The 3,800-nt window shown below is 55.6% G+C and overlaps 1 protein-coding gene across 1 annotated transcript in view; it reads left to right on the top strand.

The window, feature by feature from the left end:
- The window catches only part of LOC144954699 (neurofibromin-like), a gene marked incomplete at both ends in the record, with an annotated part of 130,724 nt that extends 127,506 nt beyond the window's left edge, over positions 1–3,218 (top strand). The window contains 1 exon segment of the mRNA XM_078885135.1: positions 2,822–3,218. Within this exon segment, the coding sequence (XP_078741261.1) occupies positions 2,822–3,218 (397 nt within the window).
- Between the last annotated feature and the right edge of the window lie 582 nt (positions 3,219–3,800).

Raw genomic sequence — 3,800 nt, 5'->3', positions numbered from 1 at the left:
ACTCACACACAGACACACACACAGTGACACACTCACACAGTGATACACATACACACAGTGACACACAGAGACACACAGAGACACACAGTGACACACACACACACACAGTGACACACATACACACACACACACAGTGACACACACACACAGTGACACACAGAGACACACAGTGACACACACACACAGTGACACACATACACACACACACACAGTGACACACAGAGACACACAGTGACACACAGAGACACACAGTGACACACAGAGACACACAGTGACACACACACACAGTGACACACATACACACACACACACAGTGACACACAGAGACACACAGTGACACACAGAGACACACAGTGACACACACACACAGTGACACACATACACAGACACAGTGACACACACACACACAGTGACACACATACACACACACACAGTGACACACACACACAGTGACACACATACACACACACACAGTGACACACAGAGACACACAGTGACACACAGAGACACACAGTGACACACACACACACAGTGACACACAGTGACACACACACACACAGTGACACACACACACACACACAGTGACACACACACACACAGTGACACACACACACACAGTGACACACACACACACACACAGTGACACACACAGTGACACACACACACACAGTGACACACAGTGACACACACACACACACAGTGACACACACACACAGTGACACACAGTGACACACACAGTGATACACACACAGACAAAGCTCCCCCAGGTAGCCTCTAGCAGGGCTCTAGGGGCAAGTGCTGTTCGGACCACCTATGATACACACACAGACAAAGCTCCCCCAGGTAGCCTCTTGCAGGGCTCTAGGGGCAAGTGCTGTCAGCACCACCTATGATACACACACAGACAAAGCTCCCCCAGGTAGACTCTTGCAGGGCTCTAGGGGCAAGTGCTGTTCGGACCACCTATGATACACACACAGACAAAGCTCCCCCAGGTAGCCTCTTGCAGGGCTCTAGGGGCAAGTGCTGTCAGCACCACCTATGATACACACACAGACAAAGCTCCCCCAGGTAGCCTCTTGCAGGGCTCTAGGGGCAAGTGCTGTCAGCACCACCTATGATACACACACAGACAAAGCTCCCCCAGGTAGACTCTTGCAGGGCTCTAGGGGCAAGTGCTGTTCGGACCACCTATGATACACACACAGACAAAGCTCCCCCAGGTAGCCTCTTGCAGGGCTCTAGGGGCAAGTGCTGTCAGCACCACCTATGATACACACACAGACAAAGCTCCCCCAGGTAGCCTCTTGCAGGGCTCTAGGGGCAAGTGCTGTCAGCACCACCTATGATACACACACAGACAAAGCTCCCCCAGGTAGCCTCTTGCAGGGCTCTAGGGGCAAGTGCTGTTCGGACCACCTATGATACACACACAGACAAAGCTCCCCCAGGTAGCCTCTTGCAGGGCTCTAGGGGCAAGTGCTGTCAGCACCACCTATGATACACACACAGACAAAGCTCCCCCAGGTAGCCTCTTGCAGGGCTCTAGGGGCAAGTGCTGTCAGCACCACCTATGATACACACACAGACAAAGCTCCCCCAGGTAGCCTCTTGCAGGGCTCTAGGGGCAAGTGCTGTTCCGGACCACCTATGATACACACACAGACAAAGCTCCCCCAGGTAGCCTCTTGCAGGGCTCTAGGGGCAAGTGCTGTCAGCACCACCTATGATACACACACAGACAAAGCTCCCCCAGGTAGCCTCTAGCAGGGCTCTAGGGGCAAGTGCTGTTAGGACCACCTGTGACACACACAGACAAAGCTCCCCCAGGTAGCCTCTAGCAGGGCTCTAGGGGCAAGTGCTGCTAGCACCACCTATGATACACACACACAGACACAGACAAAGCTCCCCCAGGTAGCCCTTGCCCCTGTGTGTGTGTCTGTAGGCACACACACACGGACAAAGCTCCCCCAGGTAGCCTCTAGCAGGGCTGTAGGGGCAAGTGCTGCTAGCACCACCTATGATATACACACACACAGACACAGACAAAGCTCCCCCAGGTAGCCCTTGCCCCTGTGTGTGTGTCTGTAGGCACACACACACGGACAAAGCTCCCCCAGGTAGCCTCTAGCAGGGCTGTAGGGGCAAGTGCTGCTAGCACCACCTATGATACACACACACAGACACAGACAAAGCTCCCCCAGGTAGCCCTTGCCCCTGTGTGTGTGTCTGTAGGCACACACACACGGACAAAGCTCCCCCAGGTAGCCTCTAGCAGGGCTGTAGGGGCAAGTGCTGCTAGCACCACCTATGATACACACACACACAGACACAGACAAAGCTCCCCCAGGTAGCCCTTGCCCCTGTGTGCGTGTCTGCAGGCACACACACACGGACAAAGCTCCCCCAGGTAGCCTCTAGCAGGGCTGTAGGGGCAAGTGCTGCTAGCACCACCTATGATACACACACACAGACACAGACAAAGCTCCCCCAGGTAGCCCCTTGCCCCTGTGTGTGTGTCTGTAGGCACACACACACAGACACAGACAAAGCTCCCCCAGGTAGCCTCTAGCAGGGCTGTAGGGGCAAGTGCTGTTCGGACCACCTATGATACACACACAGACAAAGCTCCCCCAGGTAGCCCTTGCCCCTGTGTGCGTGTCTGCAGGCACACACACACAGACACAGACAAAGCTCCCCCAGGTAGCCTCTAGCAGGGCTCTAGGGGCAAGTGCTGCTAGCACCACCTATGATACACACACACACAGACACAGACAAAGCTCCCCCAGGTAGCCCCTTGCCCCTGTGTGCGTGTCTGCAGGCACACTCTGCTCGACTCGAAGATCACCATGCTGCTGTCCGTGTGCCCCGACCCCCGCCTGCTGGGGCCCGTGCACAGCATCGTGCAGAGTGTGGTGCACAACGAGGAGTCACCGCCACACCACCAGCCCTCCTACCTGCAGAGTACGCACACTCACACCATCACCACCATCACCACAGCATCGTGCAGAGTGTGGTGCACAACGAGGAGTCACCGCCACACCACCAGCCCTCCTACCTGCAGAGTACGCACACTCACACCATCACCACCATCACCATCATCACCATCATCATCATCACCGCCACCACCATCACCATCATCACCACAGCATCGTGCAGAGTGTGGTGCACAACGAGGAGTCACCGCCACACCACCAGCCCTCCTACCTGCAGAGTACGCACACTCACACCATCACCACCATCACCACAGCATCGTGCAGAGTGTGGTGCACAACGAGGAGTCACCGCCACACCACCAGCCCTCCTACCTGCAGAGTACGCACACTCACACCATCATCACCATCACCATCACCGCCACCACCATCACCACCATCACCACCATCACCACCATCACCATCACCACCATCACCACCATCACCACCATCACCATCATCACCACCATCACCATCATCATCACCATCACCACAGCATCGTGCAGAGTGTGGTGCACAACGAGGAGTCACCGCCACACCACCAGCCCTCCTACCTGCAGAGTACGCAGACTCACACCATCACCACCATCACCATCATCACCATCATCATCATCACCGCCACCACCATCACCATCATCACCACAGCATCGTGCAGAGTGTGGTGCACAACGAGGAGTCACCGCCACACCCACCAGCCCTCCTACCTGCAGAGTACGCACACTCACACCATCACCACCATCACCACCATCACCATCATCACCACCATCACCACCATCACCATCATCACCATCATCACCACCATCATCATCACCATCACCACAGCATCGT

This window comes from Lampetra fluviatilis, unplaced genomic scaffold (assembly GCF_964198595.1).
Source record: "Lampetra fluviatilis unplaced genomic scaffold, kcLamFluv1.1 SCAFFOLD_247, whole genome shotgun sequence".
NCBI classification, from domain to species: domain Eukaryota; kingdom Metazoa; phylum Chordata; class Hyperoartia; order Petromyzontiformes; family Petromyzontidae; genus Lampetra; species Lampetra fluviatilis.
The sequence above is the reverse complement of the archived record's forward strand: the minus strand, read 5'-3'. Positions and strand labels throughout refer to the sequence as shown.